The sequence below is a fragment of the Anabrus simplex genome, chromosome 1, assembly GCF_040414725.1.
Source record: "Anabrus simplex isolate iqAnaSimp1 chromosome 1, ASM4041472v1, whole genome shotgun sequence".
Lineage (NCBI taxonomy): Eukaryota > Metazoa > Arthropoda > Insecta > Orthoptera > Tettigoniidae > Anabrus > Anabrus simplex.
In genome coordinates, this window is record NC_090265.1 from 413327229 (window position 1) to 413346300 (window position 19072).

Consider the following 19072-nt stretch of genomic DNA (forward strand, 5'->3'; position numbering starts at 1 on the left):
GGTCAAATGGACTGTATCGCGATTGACTTGTCTAAAGCATTTGACAGGGTGGATCATGGGAGACTGGCAAAAATGAGTGCAATTGGACTAGACAAAAGAGTGACTGAATGGGTTGCTATATTTCTAGAAAATAGATCTCAGAGAATTAGAGTAGGTGAAGCTTTATCCAACCCTGTAATAATTAAGAAGAGGATTCCTCAAGGCAGTAATATCGGACCTTTATGTTTTCTTATATATATAAATGATATGAGTAAAGGAGTGGAATCAGAGGTAAGGCTTTATGCGGATGATGTTATTCTCTATAGAGTAATAAATAAGTTACAAGATTGTGAGCAACTGCAACGTGACCTCGAAAATGTTGTGAGATGGACAGAAGGCAATGGTATATTGATAAACGGGGTTAAAAGTCAGGTTGCGAGTTTCACAAATAGGAAAAGTCCTCTAAGTTTTAATTACTGCGTTCATGGTGTGAAAGTTCCTTTTGGGGATCATTATAAGTATCTAGGTGTTAATATAAGGAAAGATCTTCACTGGGGTAATCACATAAATGGGATTGTAAATAAAGGGTACAGATATCTGCACATGGTTATGAGGGTGTTTAGGGGTTGTAGTAAAGATGTAAAGGAGATGGCATATAAGTCTATGGTAAGACCCCAACTAGAGTATGATACCCTCACCAGGATTACCTGATTCAACAACTGGAAAAAATCCAAAGAAAAGCAGCTTGATTTATTCTGGGTGATTTCCGACAAAAGTGTAGCGTCATAAAAATTTTGCAAAGTTTGGGCTGGGAAGAATTGAGAGAAAGAAGGAGAGCTGCTCGACTAAGTGGTACGTTCCGAGCTGTCAGCGGAGAGATGGCGTGGAAAGACATTAGTAGACAAATAAGTTTGAGTGGCATTTATAAAAGTAGGAAAGATCACAATATGAAGATAAAGTTGGAATTCAAGAGGACAAACTGGGGCAAATATTCATTTACAAGAAGGGGAGTTAGGGATTGGAATAACTTACCAAGGGAGACGTTCAATAAATTTCCAATTTCTTTGAAATCATTTAGGAAAAGTCTAAGAAAACAACAGATAGTGAATCTGCCACCTGGGCGACTGCCCTAAATGCAGATCAGTATTAATTGATTGAATTCCACTTGTATTTCCTTTACTGCCTGTTCTATATATAAACATATAAACAATGAAAAGGAGGGGGGACAACTGCAGCATTGCTTCACTCCTTTCTAGACTGCAGCTTCTTTTTCAAAGCCCTCGATTCTTACCATTGCAGAACTGATTTTTATACAGATTGTCAATATTTCTTCATTCTCTGTATCTGATCCTGATCACCTTCAGAATCTCAAATAGCTTAGTCCAATCAACAATATCGAATGCCTTTTCTAGACCTATGAATGTCATGTAAGTGGGCTTGTCCTTCTTAATTTGATCCTCTAAGATCAGACATAAAGTCAGAATTGCATCACGTGTTCCTACATTTCTTCTGAAGCCAAATTGATCTTCTCCCAGCTCAGCTTCAACTTGTCTTTCCATTCTTCCGTACATAAAACGAGTTAAAATTCTGCAGGCATGAGATACTAAACTAATGGTGCGGTGTTTCCACACTTGTCAGCACCGCTTTCTTGTGAACAGGTATAACAATATCGGATGGTACTTTTCCTGTCTCATACATCTTACACATTAAATGGAATAACCTTGTCATGCTGGTTTTTCCTAAGGCACTCAGTAATTCTGAGGGAATGTCATCAATACCAGTTGGCTTATTTAGGTCTCTCATAGCTCTGTCAAATTTTGACCTCAAAATTGGGTCTCCCCTTTCATCAGCATCAACAGGCTCTTCTGGTTCCAGAACCGTATCATCTATACCTTGATACAACCATTGGTTGTTTTCTTTCCCTAGAAGTGGTTTTCCCGTATGCAGCATCTACGTTTCCTAGGACCATACAACCTTCAACATCCTTGCACTTCTCCTTCAGCCATTCTTCCTTAGCTATTTTATACTTTGTATCCACTTCATTCTTTAATCGCCTGTATTCTTTTCTGTCCTCTTCATTTCTTGTATTTTTATCATTCATCAAACAGGCCTAGTATCTCCTGAGTTATCCATTGATCCTTAGTTGATCTTTCCTTTCTTCATAACTTTTCTTCAGCAACCCTAGAGATCTCATTCTTCCTCTATTGTGTTTCCTTCAGCCTTTCCATTTAGTCCTTGTGTTCCTTGAAACAACCACTCACACTCTTTTCTTTCAAGTTGTCTAGCTCCTGCCGCCCTTGCAACTTCTGAAAGGCTGCTACTCGCCTTTTGATGAATCATTCGTTAGTCTGGTCTCTCGACAGATACCCATCCGATATGGTTGCACCTGCAGCTCGGCATCTGCTTCATTGGAACGTGCAAGCCTCCCCGCAGCGGCAAGGTCACATTGTTCGCAGGGGAGGATTTATAATAAATATTAATAATTGTTGGCATAGGGATGTGGTTCACCCATCATCCAGAGGGAAAGCTCTGCAGCCAGCCAACCAAGTACTGGCAGGAAAACCAGAGCGCATGGTATGGAAGAAATGCCACCTGAACTGAACATCAAGCTCTCTCCAAGGCTCACAACTTTGGTAGTAAATTGGTAGTAAATAGGTCAAAGTGAAATAATGCCGACCAAAATCAACAGTTTTGCAAGTACCACAAAATGAAAAGAAAAAAAAGATACAGTTAATGTGGATGTAAACTGGTTGTGTATACAGTGGCTTTGTTATGCAAAAGAGAAACCGTTTACCATTTCCTACAAACTGACTCTTAACGAGGACTTTCCATTCAGTGAGATAGACATTACACCTAACATTCAACAGAACTAAGGCTCAGTAACAGATCTTCCAAGAAAGATCTTGTTTACTCTGTCATCTGGTGAAGTAAAACAGTGCATCTAAATTGGTGTGTAGGTGAATGGCATCAAATTAAAAGGCCTGCATACGGTAGCTGAAGAGGCCATACAATTATTATTATTATAATTATTATTTTTATTACTATTATTATTATTATTATTATTATCCTGTTCACTGAGAGCATTTTAGTTATGCTATGATTTAGTGCTCACTGATGAAAATTCGACTTAAGATATAACTTCTTATTTTGGACCGAATGTTTTCTAATGGCAGAGTTTTTGATTTATTCCATTAATCGTCAGGCATCGCAATACAACTTCAACAAGGAAAGGAAACATTTGCTCATTTAGCACCACCTATTTTTATAGTCTCCATTATTCTAGTCATTTTGAGAACTTCACAGTTCACTTTTGATGATAAAAGTTTTTTCTTCACTTCTTGTTTACAATCTTCTAGATTGGGTTGTGAATCAAGGACCTCCACAGTTGTCCATATCTCCACCGCTCCCTTCTTTTCTCCAATATTTCTTCTAATTTTACTACTCTCTTCTCCAAACTATCTTTCACTGTATTCACCAATCCCAGTCTGGACTTTCTCCAATGTCTTCTTCCGATTATTTTCTCTGTAAATACTTGCTTTGGAACTCCTTCTTCTTCTTCTTCTTCCATTCTCATCATGTATCCATCCCATTTCAGCTTGGTCTCCATCTTGTTCTGCAGTTTAGGGAATCTAATTCTCTATCTGATTTCTATGTTTCTGACCTTATTCTTTCATGTCTTCCCAATTATTCCTCTAAGGAATTTCATCTTAGTTGCTTGGATTCTGCAGTCATTATGTTTTGTTACTGTCCATGTGCCCACTGCGTATGTTAAAATTCATTATTATATTCAATATTTCAACATATAAGGGACAGTCAAATGAAAACCGAACACCCGCTACGTGACCATGGAATGTTTTTATTCAAAAGTAATTACCAAAAGTGTTAATACATTTATCCCACTGGGAGACAAGATGATCAATTCCAGTTTTGTAGAAAGAGGTAGGTCACTGATGGATCCACAATTGCACCCACTCTTGCACTTCCTCATCCGAATGAAACCAACGTCCATGAATGTCTATCTTTAGGTCACAAAAAATGTGAAAATCACAAGGTGAAAGATCCTGGCTGCACGGATGATGTTGAAGTGTTTCCCAACCAAATCGCTGAAGTGTAGCCTTTGCCAGATTGGAAGTATAGGGGCGAGCATTATCATGCAACAGAACGACTCCGTCCGACAGCATTCCAGGGTGTTTTGATTTGAAGGCGAGTCGCAGGTTCTGCAGAGTGTCTTCATAGTGCTGCGTATTGATTGTAGTTCCACCCTTGAGGAAGCTGACAAGCAGAGGGCCCCTGCAGTCACAGAAGAAGGTCATTATGTCTTTCTTGGAACTTGTGTGAAAAAGCTTTGGAAATCTTTGGCGGGGGATCACTGCGATGTTTCCATTGTTGGTTTTGTCGTTTGTTTGCACTATGTTTTGTTCCCTGTGATGATACGGGACAGAAACTTATATTCTTCCTTGCGGTACCACTGCAAATGACTCAGACATGATGCCATTCTGTCAATCGGTTGTCCCTCCGTCAATTAATGTGGAACCCACTGTGTGCAAATTTTGCGGAAATGCAAGTGATCTTTGATTATGGCATGCATGGAGACATGGCTAATGCTGACCTGAGCATGAATTTCTTCCTCCATAATTCGTCAGTTCTCCCGTATAAGGCCATCAATCCGCACTATCACATCAGGAGTAATGGCTCGACGGGCCTGTTCTGGATGTGCATCGCCTTGCAGTGATGTGCTCCCCTCTCGGAATCTTCTATGCCATTCGTACACACTCATCATACACATGCAGTGTTCACCATATACAGCAGACATGCGATGATGAGTTTCATATACTCCAGCACTTTCTTCCACCAGAAAACAAAGCACACTTCTCTGCTCTTCTTTGCTTGCCTCCATTTCTACAACAGGACGAACACACTAGCCCAGTCCGCACACCAACAAAGACATAACCCAACAACTGTGTGCACCTGTGGGTTGTCACTATGCAGTTCTGCCACCACAGCGATGGCATTATTAATACATAACACAGTGTTGCCATATTTCGCACACAATTTGTTATGGCGGGTGTTCGGTTTTCATTTGACTGCCCCTTATACATTTTTACATTTAGAATTTTATAATACATATATACCAGAACATAATTTTGTAAAAAGTGAAATCTACGTTAATATAGTTTGGTATGAATACACCAAGAAATTACTCTACAAGATGGAATTTCTTTCAGGCAACTTAAGTATCACATTTTACAAAATGATAGTTTGGTGAATTTAGAAAATACACAAAACAAAATCTTTGTTTACACAATTCACAACAAATGAAGTAAGTTTTGTCAGTCATCTGGTTCACAATAACATATTCCTTCCATACCAAAGGCAAAACAAACAGGGTTGTCAAACCAATCAGGTGGATTGATGGAATAACCTGACTTATAAAAAGCATACTTGCCCTGATTTATATATCTCTGAGGCTTAAGGTGATGTAGCTATGTAATTTTATAACTGCCATTTTGATGTGTAAAGAGCATTTCAATTTGTCGTCGTACAATACAGAACCAGAAATTATATGGACGTAATTCTTATAAGGACAAAAGGAAAATACATCCAAAAGTTGAATTTTGCTTATTGTTTTTGGTGGAATTATTGCAATGTCTGTTGTACAACCCACAGGTGCTGTTCCTTGTAACCAAGGATCACTATTCTTATAGCCACTCCATTAATCGACAAACAGAAGATTATTGGTTCAGCATGGAGGCCAAAAGCAGGTGAGAAAGAAAGAACACCACAGTTCACTTTTGATTTTACCACTGCTACTAGCTACTACATACACATGACTGAAATCATTAACAAATTCACCAATGTTTGCCTCTGTCTTTGGAAAATTATCTGCTGGCTCTTAAACACTAGAATGATGGCTAATTACAACTACTTAAAATGATGGCAGCGGCCATTTTAACTGCAGTGAGAAAAAGAACAACACGTACAGAAAACAAACATCACTTTTATGGCATTTATTACATTTCATATCATCTTTTCAGTGTTATTTCAGTTCCTTTATTACATTTTACCAGTTTCATTTCACAACATGCACATTTCGTAAATATAAAAGTATAATACATGTGGTGCAGAATTCAAATATCATGTTTACAGTATGTATTTATTAGGTTTCATCAAATTGTCAATGTTGCTTCAGTTCCTGTATTACCTTTTACCAGTTGCATTTTACCATATATGGAGCCCTGCGCAGATATACAAAATGATATCTGCATCTGCGAATGGTTATACATGGATATTGTAAATACTGAACTACAGCATATTACACCCAAGGTATTAAAATGGATAGATCTATTAACATAATACAACAGGCCTGACGCCATGCACCAGAACCCCTACAATCACAGGTTTATGAGGGATTTTCTCTTGTGAGGACTACCGACATACTGACCTATGTTTCTTCCATTAATTCCGATCAGGGGCCAGTTAGGCTTAGCTCAGATTTACAGCTTTATGGTCTCAAGGCTCTCCCATTCTCCCATATCACTGTCAAGGGTCACCTAACCACAAGAAAAAATAAGAGTACCAGTATACCTGACTGAAAATCAATAATCATCATTATTTGGAAATTATCAGCAAAATTATCTGCACTGCGATACAGTTTGTATCCACCAAGACATTAACCTCGCGGATATCCACATGCGTGCAGGTCTCTGACCATATATTAATCATTTTAGAACACTTTACAACCAACACCTTCCATAACTACATAGCACGATATAGCTGGACATCAGAGATTAACTATGAAGGTCAATCAAATATAAACAGTATTTTTGTTCCTGAACATCAACAGTTGGTAGGACTGGCTCCACGTTTCTGCTATGCTTAGGCAGGACCGTTAGGAATGGGGAGAGCGTGCTGTTAGATTTTTCCGCCGTTTCGTCAGTAACACTCACGATGTCGGTGCAACAGGTGCACCCTTCCACTGCGCAACGTATAATTATAAAATTTATTGCTCGTGAAGGAGTTACAGCGGTGGAAATTTGCCTGAGATTGACCGCACAGTTCGGTGATGAAACATTGTCAAGGGCACGTGTGTGTGTCTGGCATAAAAAGTTCAAGGAAGGACGAGAACGTGTGGAAAATCAGCAATACGGTCGCCGTCCTCGGATCAGCGTTACAGACGAAAACATTTGTGCGGTTAAAGACATTACTGAAAACGATCAACAGTATCAGAAATTGCAGAACAAGTCGGAATCAGTTATGGGAGTTGTCAAGCAATCATCACAAAAGACCTACAGTGTGTTCCAGATGGGTCCCTCGCCTTTTGACCGAAAATCTGAAGTTGAGACGTTTGGAGGTCTGTCAGAGGCTTACAGCAAGGATTGCAGAAGAAAGTGATGCATTTTTGAGTCGGATCCTCACCTACGATGAAACGTGGGTCTACCACTATACTCCCGAATCCAAACAAGCCAGTAAGGAGTGGCGGAGGAAAGGGGAGGCAGCACCTGTGAAAGCCAAGATTCGACTGTCAGCTGGCAAGGTTCTTGCAACCTTTTCTTTCAATCGGTGAGGCATTTTGCTGATTGATTTTTTGCACAAGCGATGCACAATCAATGCTGCTTACTACTATGAGCCGTTGAACAAGGTGAGGGTTGCATATCGCCACAAAAGACCAGACCAACTAATTCGACAGGTCCTCATCCACAACAGTGTGAGGCCCTATACTGTAGCTCTGTCTCCAAGCTACAGGAAATGGAATGGACTACACTTGATCATCTTCCTTACAGCCCGGACTTATCGCCCTGCAATTTCCATTTGTTCGGACCGCTTAAAGAAGCTGACGAGAGTGTGGAAGACTTTGTACACAACTGGCTGGTGACATGACCCTGTTCTTTTTACGATGAGGGCATCAAAAACCTGCCCATACCCTGGGACAAATGCATTTCCAAAACAGGAAACTATGTGGAAAAATAAATTGTAATTGCCTTGTGTTTTTCATAAATGAATTTAAATAAAAAAGAAAATCCTGTTTGTATTTGATCCACCCTCGTATCATAAATGTAAAAACAATTATATCGTACGTGATTTGTTTTGGTTGTGGTTCTTATGGGTACATTATTGTATGTTCCGCAGGAATGAAGATACGCTATGTGATACTATCGTATGTGCCACACTCCTTATTGTAGTGGCCCTTACGTTAGTTTTTTTGCTAGTGGCTTTACGTTGCACCGACACAGATAGGCCTTATGGCGACGATGGATAGGAAAGGTCTAGGAGTTGGAAGGAAGTGGCCATGGCCTTAATTAAGGTACAGCCACAGCATTTGCCTGATGTGAAAATGGGAACCATGGAAAACCATCTTCAGGGCTGCCAACAGTGGGATTCAAACCCACTATCTCCCAGATGCAAACTTACAGCAGCGCGCCCCTAACCGCACGGCCAACTCGCCCAGTCTTATGTTAGTTTTCCAAGGTTATGAATTTCATTATTGGTTTCGCATTGAATTAAGAGTACATATAATTTAGTTGACAAAGTTTTAATCCACCTACTCAATACTATACAATAACTGTAATGCCTATGTATACATTACAATATATTAGGGGACTAGTTTTGACCCTGTGTGTGTTATCATCAGCCTAAATAAGGTCCACTTTTTATTTGATATCCAGGAACAATATTTTGTCGTAAATTGATAACATTAATCAAATGAGCAAAATGTGTAATGTGATAACATGTATATAAAATGGTGAAATGCATAAAATGTTATGTGAGACAAAATTATATCGTGGTACTGATCAACAGATAATGAAATGTTCAAGTTTACATACTGCAGTGAGACTATAAATATTTAACCACATCGATTATTTACAATAATGATTGAAATACTGCACTTTATATATACATTAAAATTGCCTAGTGATAAGGTATAAAATGCCAGTCTGAATATAAAGTCCAGATGCTTTTAGTGAATTCTATCATTCCATATGTCTTCTGTCAAATATTGGATATATGTTATGTACAACATTAGAGCAGAGGGTATCTATCTTGCTTTAAAGGATTTATGATTCAGAACATGTATGCAGGCTGAATATAAGCAACTTCTTATCATACAAAGAGTTCTGCATATGATGAGAGGTGAAATTCCCAATCCAAGATGGAACCAATGGAACCTGATGATGAGACCATAGACGAGATGTTAGTTTATTATGGTCAGAACTGTCGATTCGATCTGTCTTAAAGGTAGCATAATACACACCTCAGCAGCTTCTTTCTGCTCTGTTGTATAGTTAGTGAAACATTACTTATGATAGTCTACCTCTGACGTCCAGATATTTGTGTTTCAGAGCAATAAAATGGTTTGTGCATTAGTTATTGCTCATCATTATCAAGGATGCACTTTTTGCAAGCTAATCAGTTACTGCTTGATTTATCAGTGACACATTTCTTGCAATAAACCTTCTTGATGCAGCATTCTTGGCATTTTCCACAGGTAGGCTTGTCACATGATGAACAAAAACCTTGTTTTGTTATAGCAAAATGACCATATTAGAATAAAAAAAATTTTATTTATAACTCACCTATTCAATACATTAAAATATATTCACTGGATTATAGTTGACTGGTTCAACTTGGACACATGATGATTCAATGAACCCTATTTTAACTTTTGTCTTTAATTAAATTGAAGGAATTCCAACCCCACAATTTTTAATTTAATCCACGCTTCACGCATTGATGTATATTTTAATGTCCACAACGTCTATTGTCATACTTTAACAACCCCATGATTGTTTTAATTTACAGATTGTTATTGTTAATGCATTTCACGATAAATACTTGTTTTTAATTTGCAAATATTTTGTTACAATCTCAAGTCTATTTTTTATATTGTGTTGATCGTGATGATCACTCTTTTATTTAACGTTAAGAATTTCATTCCTCAGGTTCTGTATTGAATGAAGATTCACAATAAAGAAAGAAAAAGATAATATCCACTTTTCAATACTATATATTAGTGAAAATTTTACATTTTTGTTAAATCATCACTTTTTTTGTACATCTGGTACCGGTTTCGACAAGATTCCATGTCATCATCAGCCAAGAACAAATTACACAAAGACAAAATACATTGATCATGACTCCCATAGTAATATCACAATAATAGTTCAAGAAATATACATGATAAAGCTAAAATGATATTTATATATACAAGCTGATTGTCAGTGAGATAAGAATGGTTGTTTTTCTATAGGGTGTACACCTTAGTATTACTAATTAAAAGAATGACTAGTTAAAAGAAATTAATTCTACTTGTAGCAAAAAACAATTGTCAGCTTTTGATCTATGTTGCTTCTATCTGTTGAACAGTTGGATTCATTTTATAAGGCTTTATGGCGATGTTTGACATATTAAAAGAAGTGAACAAACACTTAGTCAGAGTGTTCCATATGAATAAGTGCACATTAAAAAGTAAAATTGTTCTAATGGGGCTGCAACTTGGACTTAACAAATGAAGAATTTTAAAGTATTGTCCGATGTAACCAATGGATTAGTTGTCACTGGAAGTTGATACTGACAAGCAAAGTGTCCACTGGAAAGTTCTATATATCAGTTTGTACTCTGATATGTTTGTTTATATCGTATTAAAGAGTAGGTTGAACATAGTAAAGTAGCCGAGGTTCTTGTTGAATTGGTACTTGAAGAAAGGCTCTTATGATGCGAGTTGTAAATACATAAGTTGATCTAGAAAGGTCCTGAACCATGATCAATGTATTTTGTCTCTGTGTAATTTGTTCTTGGCTGATGATGATATGGAATCTTGTCGAAACCGGTACCAGATGTACAAAAAACGTGATTTAACAAAAATGTAAAATTTTCACGTAATATATAGCATTGAAAGGTGGATATTATCTTTTTCTTTCTTTATTGTGAATCACTCTTTTATTATGACATGGTTTCTCTTTTGACATGATGATAGCATTTTGATCATTTTTAAACTCAGGGCCCTAACCTAGTCTTTGTGCATTAATGGCTGATGATGTTCGCTATGCCGAATGAAACATGTCCCATTATTTAAGATACTTCATGATTATACTATAATCCAATGAGTATATTGTAATGTATTGAATAGGTGGTTGTAAATAAAAATTTTATAATTTTAATATTTCAACTTCAATACGCTTCTATTATGAGATTAATTACATGTAAAATGACCATAGGCGATGCTTTTACCAATAGTCTCCATACTGCAAGGAAGGACTGCTGGTTGTCTCTTGGTCAAACAGTGTGGCGATCTTAGTTCATTCATGAGGTTCAAAATGAACAAGAAATTTCCAAATAATTATATGCGCAAAATAAAATCTAGGCATTTATACCTGCGAAATCCAGTATATTGTAGAAGATCCAAACAGGCCGTCATCTTGATTCTGACTGAGTCATGTACAAAGTGGCTCATTTGGTGAAGAATGTCCACTCCACACTTATTGAAGCTGTAAAATACCACAGTTACTGGATGTTTTTTTGTCATTGTCAGCTGCTTCAATCTGCTTGTGCATAATTCTTAGGATGCAAACATTTTTTCTTTGTTTACACTGTAAACAGCAAGACTCTTTTAGCCATTCACCAATATCTTTGATAAAAAGTGTTCTCTACTTGTGTCTTTACAAATTGACAGAAGCTCTGTGATTTAGTCACATGGTACCAACAACAGATGTCCCTTTGGTTAGCAGGGAGTCTGCAAGGTTCTGAGATGTAAAAAAAAATTACAGTTAGTGACATTTCTCCCCTAATAAAGAAATTAATCCATGAGCTTCACAAATCGGCAAGTTACATACTTATGTCCCTTTCATCATCTTTTTCCAGGTAAATGAAACCATTCTGAACTATTTGGTTTCAAGATCTACAGCCAACCAGAATTTCAATCCAAACTTATCAGGCTTGTTTGCCTTGTATTGGATGAACTTATAAAGCGATTTATATGGTAAAAGTTGTTCATCAGCTGTGATGTATTCACTGGCAGTAAAGCATAAGTGAGAGATCTGAACAAAAGGAGACCATAGGTCAGAAGATGGGACAAATTTGTTGTTGATATGCAAAGTTGAATGCATTGCTTTTCCATCAAACTGGAGGAATCTCAAAATTTCCTTGAATTGGTAAAGTAAACTTGTGTCCTCGTCCCGAGGTGGTGCAGTTTTTTTTTTTTCAGGCACCCTCCCAATGGAGGTGAGCTGCAGGTATAATTTCAAACATATTCCAGCCCTTCTGCCATTCTTAAATCTCTGACAGTACTGAGAATCAAACCCGGGCTTCCGAGGACGGCAGCTAATAGTGCTAACCATTATGCTACAGAGGTGGACTCCTTGAAGCGGTCATGTGACATGGTTTCAGCACATACTGGAGGTTCCCATTCCTTTGACCACATGTCATTCACATCTAACGAAGAACACTGCATGGCTCCCCTTGTGTTCATCAATACAATAAAAAATTTAAGTTCTATCAAAGAAACCTGCCATGAATCTGACTCCAATTATCTGTGAGCTTTTTGTATGGTGCACTTTTGAATATGCTCCAACGTGATTTCTGAAGACAACAGCCGCCACGATGAAGCCTCATTCCCCTCAATATGTCTCCTAGCATACGGAATAGGTCCTTTCTTGTTCTTCATAACATTTTGTACACTGAATCTACCTCTTACAGTACCTCCTTGATTATGTATTTTCCACTCAAATCCATCACAAGCGTGAAGATTGGCTGGTGACCAGGTATTACGCAGATTATTGGTTGCCGGGCACGAATTGGTACCATCAGAATCCATTCCTTCCTCTGAAGTGCGAAGACTGGCTGGTGTAGGAGCATTACACTGATTAATCGGCTGCCGGGCACGAACTGGCGCCATCTCAATCTGTTCCTTCCTTTGAAGAGCTGCTGATGTGGGATTACAATTCTGGCTGACAAGGGTAATGTTTCAGTCATCATGAATACAACTGATTATGAAACAAAACAGCCTACTAGAAGAAGAAACGTGTAAGAAAATAAGGAATCCCACTAAGAAAATTAATACACAAGTCACTCAACTTATGAAGAGCTCAACACTTCCAGAACACTTGCAGAAGACCTTACTAAATTCAGACCCAGTACCTCCAGAAATTTATGGCCTCCCCAAAATACACAAGAATGACGTGCCACTACGACCAATCGTGAGTGACACTGGTTCTGCAACCCATAAGCTAGCCTGTTATATTTCATCACTGTTACAGCCAGAAACAGGGAAGACAGAACATCACGCTAAAGAATCAAAACACTTTTTGCAGAAGTTATGTGAGCTACGGGTGGAGGAAGGTGACATCCTGGTAAGCTTTGATGTCACATCACTGTTTACTAATATACCATTACAAGAAACGCTTGCATACATCAGACAATACCTGTCTGAGGACTTGACCACTCTGGCAACAGTTTGTTTAAAATCTACTTACTTCTACTACAAAGGGGATTATTACGAACAGACAGAAGGAGCAGTGGCTGAAAATATTTTTATGGAACATTTTGAGTCAGCTGCATTAACTACAGTGCCATTGAAACCTAAGTGCTTCTATCGTTACGTAGATGACAGATTTTTGGTCTGGCCACATGGAAGGGAAACATTAAATGAATTTTTGGAGCACTTAAATTCCATTAACAGTAAGATCAAGTTCACAATGGAACTAGAAAAAAGAAGGCAATTTACCTTTTCTTGATATGTTAGTATAACAAGAAGAACGATGGTACACTAGGCCATGCAATGTACAAGAAACCTACACATTCTGAAAGATACCTTCATAAGTCCTCACACCACCACCCCTGCCAAAACGCGGCTCTCCCCTTTGAACATTATTTACTAGGGTGAATAATGTTGTAGTCGCTGATAACTGCTCGAGTGCATTAAGAGAACTGAGAATATCCATGAAGAAAAACAGCTGTATGTCAGAAGACATAGCACGAGCTATGAAGATCAAGGAGGGATAGTATAAACTAGAACTACAGGAAAAAGAAAAAAGTATTCCTTCCTTACGTGGCAGGTATAACTAACAGAATAGGGCGCATTCTTAGGAAGCGCCATATAATTCCAGTTTTCACCACAGACCGGAAGCTCAAATCCTGGCTCGATCAGTCAAAGAAAACCACATTTTGAAACACTGGGCTTGTATGAAGTTATATGTGGTTTTGGTTGCTCATACACTGACTGACAGAGCAAATGCAACACCAAGAAGGAGTGGTCAGAACTTTATGCCAATTGCAGGGTAGACTGACGTCACTGAGGTATGCTCATGATGTGAAATGCGCCGCTGCGCTGCGCATGTAGCGAACGATAAATGGGACACGGCGTTGGCAAATGGCCCACTTCGTACCGTGATTTCTCAGCCGACAGTCATTGTAGAACGTGTTGTCGTGTGCCATAGGATACGTGTAAAGCTAAGAATGCCAGGCCGCCGTCAACGGAGGCATTTCCAGCAGACAGACGACTTTACGAGGAGTATGGTGTTCGGGCTGAGAAGGGCAGGTTGGTCGCTTCGTCAAATCGCAGCCGATACCCATAGGGATGTGTCCACGGGGCATCGCCTGTGGCGAAGATGGTTGGCGCAGGGACATGTGGCACGTGCGAGGGGTCCAGGCGCAGCCCGAGTGACGTCAGCACGCGAGGATCGGCGCATCCGCCGCCAAGCGGTGGCAGCCCCGCACGCCACGTCAACCGCCATTCTTCAACATGTGCAAGACACCCTGGCTGTTCCAATATCGACCAGAACAATTTCCCGTCGATTGGTTGAAGGAGGCCTGCACTCCCGGCGTCCGCTCAGAAGACTACCATTGACTCCACAGCATAGACGTGCACGCCTGGCATGGTGCCGGGCTAGAGCGACTTGGATGAGGGAATGGCGGAACGTTGTGTTCTCCGATGAGTCACGCTTCTGTTCTGTCAGTGATAGTCACCACAGACGAGTGTGGCGTCGGCGTGGAGAAAGGTCAAATCCGGCAGTAACTGTGGAGCGCCCTACCGCTAGACAACGCGGCATCATGGTTTGGGGCGCTATTGCGTATGATTCCACGTCACCTCTAGTGCGTATTCAAGGCACGTTAAATGCCCACCGCTACGTGCAGCATGTGCTGCGGCCGGTGGCACTCCCGTACCTTCAGGGGCTGCCCAATGCTCTGTTTCAGCAGGATAATGCCCGCCCACACACTGCTCGCATCTCCCAACAGGCTCTACGAGGTGTACAGATGCTTCCGTTTCCAGCGTACTCTCCGGACCTCTCACCAATCGAACACGTGTGGGATCTCATTGGACGCCGTTTGCAAACTCTGCCCCAGCCTCGTACGGACAACCAACTGTGGCAAATGGTTGACAGAGAATGGAGAACCATCCCTCAGGACACCATCCGCACTCTTATTGACTCTGTACCTCGACGTGTTTCTGCGTGCATCGCCGCTCGCGGTGGTCCTACATCCTACTGAGTTGATGCCGTGCGCATTGTGTATGCTGCATATCGGTTTGAAATAAACATCAATTATTCGTCCGTGCCGTCTCTGTTTTTTTCCCAACTTTCATCCCTTTCGAACCACTCCTTCTTGGTGTTGCATTTGCTCTGTCAGTCAGTGTATATTGGCATGACTAAAAGGCTTGTTAGAAGCAGGGTGAAAGAACACATCAGGTCAGTCAAGAATGTCACTCTTTCATCCTCAACGGAAAACGCTATAAGAAAGCCTGCCATAGCAGAACATTTCTACAGTACAGACCATAAAATCCTCTCTGACCAGGCGAAGGTCATCGCGCCTGTAAAAGATTTCTATGCTCGACTCGTAAGGGAATCCACAGAGATACAGCTGCGCCCAAATAAAATCAACAGGGAAGATGACTTCAAGTTATCAAATACATGGAGACCTGTACTCCAGAAATAGAAGCATAACACCACCATGGCATAACGCGACAAACTCAAGAACTGTCGACAGAGGGCAGTACTTTCCTCCCAACCACTAAAGCACGGTGCAACAATCCCCAAGTCAAGTTAGTAGGGAGGCCGTGGATAGTACGGTCGTGACTTCCACGTTCCTTCGAAGAATTTTTTTGCTCACTGTCGAAGGCAGACCTTCACATGCCCTGCATGAAGACCAATGTAATTTGGCGGAAAGCTCGGCTTTGTTAAATACATAAAAGTGGCTTTAATCCCTTTATTTTAATACAATGAGAACATACGTTCAATAACCTACGTCGGTTGAGCAAATGTAAATAAACACTGATGTGATATAAAACACAGAAATATCACACTCCATCACTCAAGAATCATCACAATAGTAGTAGTAAGATTTATTACAAGATAAATTATCCATCCTCCAGTGAGGGTGACCATAAAGGTCCAGAATACATAACTTACAGTATGTAATTATAATTTTCTGGAAAATTAATTGTAAGGAGATTACTATTTCAAGTATAAATGAGACTATATAATTCGCAGAGAATCTCTTATGATCTGTAATAAGTTTTTCTCAATGTCGTAAAAAGAAATCTTTAAATTTTGAAGGATAGTGGTTGTGTTCTTCAGCAGCATACCTCTGGATCCAAACAGGAGGTCTCTGACAACCCACTGTATTATATTTGGTTGACAGATGTGGCAGACATGATGTATAAATTGCTTGTTTTTTTATATTAACATCCTGAACTTGTTGCAGGTCCCTCTTGAAGTGAATGGTAGGATCTAACACCATCGAAACGTTAAGAATTTCACCTTATTTTCTTGACATGGCATAAGCCCAAAAGCCTATACAGCAACATGTCTATAAGTGCGGGCCGTGAAAGCATTAATGGCAATACCAAAAATAATATTTAAAAATCACAAAAACACCTATATACTTAATAAACAAATGAAAATAACTATTTAAGAAACACTGCATCCTACATCACATGAATCACTACACACCACGTGTCCAACATCTAAAATAATGCGTCAGGTATACCTACCAGTAGGTTTTGTAAACTCGTTAAGTAAAAACTTAGCATGGAGCAAGTATCAGCCAACTACAACAGAACAAAATAAAATAAATTAAAATTCAACAAGAATACAATGAAAACAGTTTCTCTCATAGATACAGGCCTAACAAAGATAAGAGCTTTTTACCACAGCAAGCAAAGTTCAAATATTTTGGAGAATAGTGATTAATGACTAATATATCAAATCCAGGACATAAAATACATCAGTCATTAGAAAAATGAATGTTGGCAAGACAAACACTACTAATTTTGAATTTGATTTTATGAAAAAATGTAAAATGATACTGTTGTAATGTTATACATATTTACCAAATTCATAAAATCTCAGATTGTCCATGAAATCCAGGAAGTATGACAAACCTGACAAGGATGTACAGAAAAAGTAATTCTAAAAACAGATAAATTTACTGGCAAGATGCTAAATGTTACCAGTTTTAAACAGTACATATTATTCTGAGCTGGAAATGAAGTTCAGTTCACAAGCCTCTGTTCCTTTTTAAGGGCTCAGGCAAAATGGTGTCATCAAATCAACTTGCTTGCGTAGAAACTGTCAGTTCACTTGTGTTACTGTGTACTATGGTGATGATGGGTTAATATTTTAAAAGGAAGTATAATACAACAAGACAACCATCCTTTGTTAACATTAATCAGAGGGAAAATGTGTGTCCAACCCTTGTCCCGTTGGTGTAGCTACAGCATTGGGTATGAAGTGAGATGAATCTTCGTAAAGAGTTTTTATGACCGGATGACCTTCCTGACATCAACCTCATCAGAGGAGTTAGTGAGATGAACATATTTTTTTTTTTTTTTTTTCCTTTTCAATTTGCTTTATGTCGCACTAGGTCTTATGGCGACGATGAGATAGGGAAGGGCTAACAGTGGGAAGGAAGCGACCGTGGCCTTAATTAAGGTACAGCCCCAGCACATGCCTGGTGTGAAAATGGGAAACTATGGAAAACCATCTTTAGGGCTCAATCCACTATCTCCTGAATGCAAAAAGATAATGACGTGATATATGATAGATGGGAAGGAAAAGGGTGAAATTCAGTGCCAGTACATAGCCTACTCCTGTTGAATAACACCAAGGGGACTGCTCAATGCTTAACATCCCCATCTAATGAAAGAATCACCATCAACAGCGTCATATGCCGTCACTCCATAGGAACATGGTCGAGAAGTTTGGAATTTTATCCATGATATTAGCATGCAATCTAGTGATTAGAAATTGTATATCACCACCTTTCCTACCCCGCCAGCCAACATTTTGATGGTGATTTTTTTTTTTTTTTTTTTTTTTTTGACCAATGGGACAAACCAGCTAACCACGGTGCCAGACTATATAGACTTAACACCTGAATGATCATGGCATCCAGGTAGGCTTAATCAGAGGTAAACGTGTACATGACTATAGTTCGTCAGTATATGGACTGGTTCAATGCAGCTGTTCAGCCAAACAAAATATTTTGTTTTTAATGTTGTCATTTAATCTTCTTATGCTATTTTTAAGGACACTTTCTCTCAAAGCATTGATACTTTGTCAATATATTAATTTTTTATCTAAACAGCGTTATGTGGCTGAAGATGTAAATAATATACGAAACATGTACCACTTTTTAACCAATAAGTTGCCATAAGCAACAAATATATCGACAAGGTGGAAAATAAAAAATACTTAGTTGTGAATCAGTTAAAGTGCGATACAGACCATGAAGTTGATTTTATGTAAGCACAGTATGAATCAGGCCACATTAATTGTACAAATGGCACTGGGTAAAGTGAGACAAGATGATTAGTTGCAGCCAATTTCTTCATCTGAGAACATATGATCTGATAAAGCTATGATGCATAAGAGTAACCGTTTGGCTGATAGACCTATACGTGAAATAATCAGCAATCACGAAGGTAAGTGTTGGTTATATACGAAAGACTATAGAATGGGTGAAAAAAGTAACCAAGATACTTTGATAACATTTTACACACAACACAACACTCGCCATAAAACTCTGTTCTATGTTAATTAAGGTTAAATTAAATTGAGTCACTATAATTTCTATTATTATTTAGGAGTTGGAGATGGCAAGT

The 19072-nt window shown here is 39.0% G+C and overlaps 1 protein-coding gene across 3 annotated transcripts in view; it reads right to left on the reverse strand.

Moving 5' to 3' along the window:
- LOC136856869 (E3 ubiquitin-protein ligase FANCL) overlaps positions 1-19072 on the reverse strand; it is a 180323-nt gene that overhangs the window by 137754 nt on the left and 23497 nt on the right. For all 3 annotated transcript variants that reach the window (XM_067135076.2, XM_067135073.2, XM_067135074.2), the window contains exon 3: positions 16961-17017. In XM_067135076.2, coding sequence (XP_066991177.2) covers positions 16961-17017 — 57 coding nt within the window. The remainder of the gene's footprint in view (positions 1-16960; positions 17018-19072) is intronic.